We start from the raw sequence: 1,183 nt of genomic DNA on the forward strand, positions 1-1,183 counted from the left end.
GTATGCATTTGGAAGCATGTTTTGATGATTACAAAGTATTAGAAGCCTGTTCCCAAGAATCAGGTTGTTATTTAATCGAAGCAAAAATACTTATTTAATATCCATTGACAAAGTGACGATCATTATGAGCTCGATCTTTGGTGGCGGCGATAATAACGATAGCTTGAACGTGATAATTTTCGACGCATCCAAAAATGAAAGGAAACTGAATGAGGAGTTCAAAGTTTTGCAACGAAAATTAAAGTCGAAATGGAAATTCGTCGAGTAATGCCGTATTAATTCAATAAAAAATTCTTGTAATGTAATTTGGTCCATAATGCAATGATTATACTTTAGAAATAACGATGTATTGACGGAGAAATCGTTATCAACGGGGAAAGTATTGGTATTGCCTGGTCCACAAAATAGATTCACAGAATTAGAAATGAACGCTATTAGAACGTTCTTAAATTCTGGTGGACACGTTTTAGTTATGCTTGGTGAAGGTGGCGAGAAAAAATCAAATACTAACGTCAACTTTTTATTAGAAGAGTTTGGTATAATGGTCAACAATGGTATATCTATATTGTACAATTTTTTAAACGGAAATGACATGAAATATTATACTTCGATTACTTATTTCATTTTTAGATAGTGTAATACGCATGAGTTATAGTCAGACAATGCATCCAAAGGAGTGTTTAATTTCTCAAGGGATGTCAAATAAATCAATCTTCTCGAGAAATCGCGATGAATACACGTAAACAGCTTAACTATGAAATTGAATTAATTGTTGGATGAAAGTAGCATTGCGATTTTTAATTTGTTTCAGAGAGATTAATTTTTTATATCCGTATGGTGCAACTTTAAATGTGGCACAACCATCGATAGTTGCATTATCCACTGGCTCGATTGCCATTCCAATAAACAGACCAATTTGTGCTTACCATTGCAATCAAGACAATAGCGGAAAATTGCTTGTCTTAGGTTCATCGAGAATGTTAACAGACATGTATATTGAGAAAGAAAAGAATGATTCTTTAAGGGAAATGATTTTTGACTTTTTCGAATCCAAAGATCTTGTGATCAAAGAATCTCACTTCGACGATGTTGATGTAAGTTTCCGAGTCATATTAACTGTTTACATTTAATTTATTATTACTAATAATATCATTTATATAGTTTTGGGAGTACAATTTTATCC

The 1,183-nt window shown here is 32.3% G+C and overlaps 1 protein-coding gene across 1 annotated transcript in view; it reads left to right on the plus strand.

The window, feature by feature from the left end:
• Nucleotides 1–22: 22 nt before the first annotated feature.
• The window catches only part of LOC108629624 (intraflagellar transport protein 52 homolog), a 4,078-nt gene continuing 2,917 nt past the window's right edge, over nucleotides 23–1,183 (plus strand). The window contains exons 1-4 of the mRNA XM_018032392.2: nucleotides 23–264; nucleotides 337–554; nucleotides 631–739; nucleotides 812–1,094. Of these exons, the coding sequence (XP_017887881.1) occupies nucleotides 125–264; nucleotides 337–554; nucleotides 631–739; nucleotides 812–1,094 (750 nt within the window). The 5' untranslated portion in view covers nucleotides 23–124. The remainder of the gene's footprint in view (nucleotides 265–336; nucleotides 555–630; nucleotides 740–811; nucleotides 1,095–1,183) is intronic.

This window comes from Ceratina calcarata, unplaced genomic scaffold (genome assembly GCF_001652005.2).
Source record: "Ceratina calcarata isolate Rehan_Ccalc_2016 unplaced genomic scaffold, ASM165200v1 scaffold579.2, whole genome shotgun sequence".
NCBI lineage: Eukaryota > Metazoa > Arthropoda > Insecta > Hymenoptera > Apidae > Ceratina > Ceratina calcarata.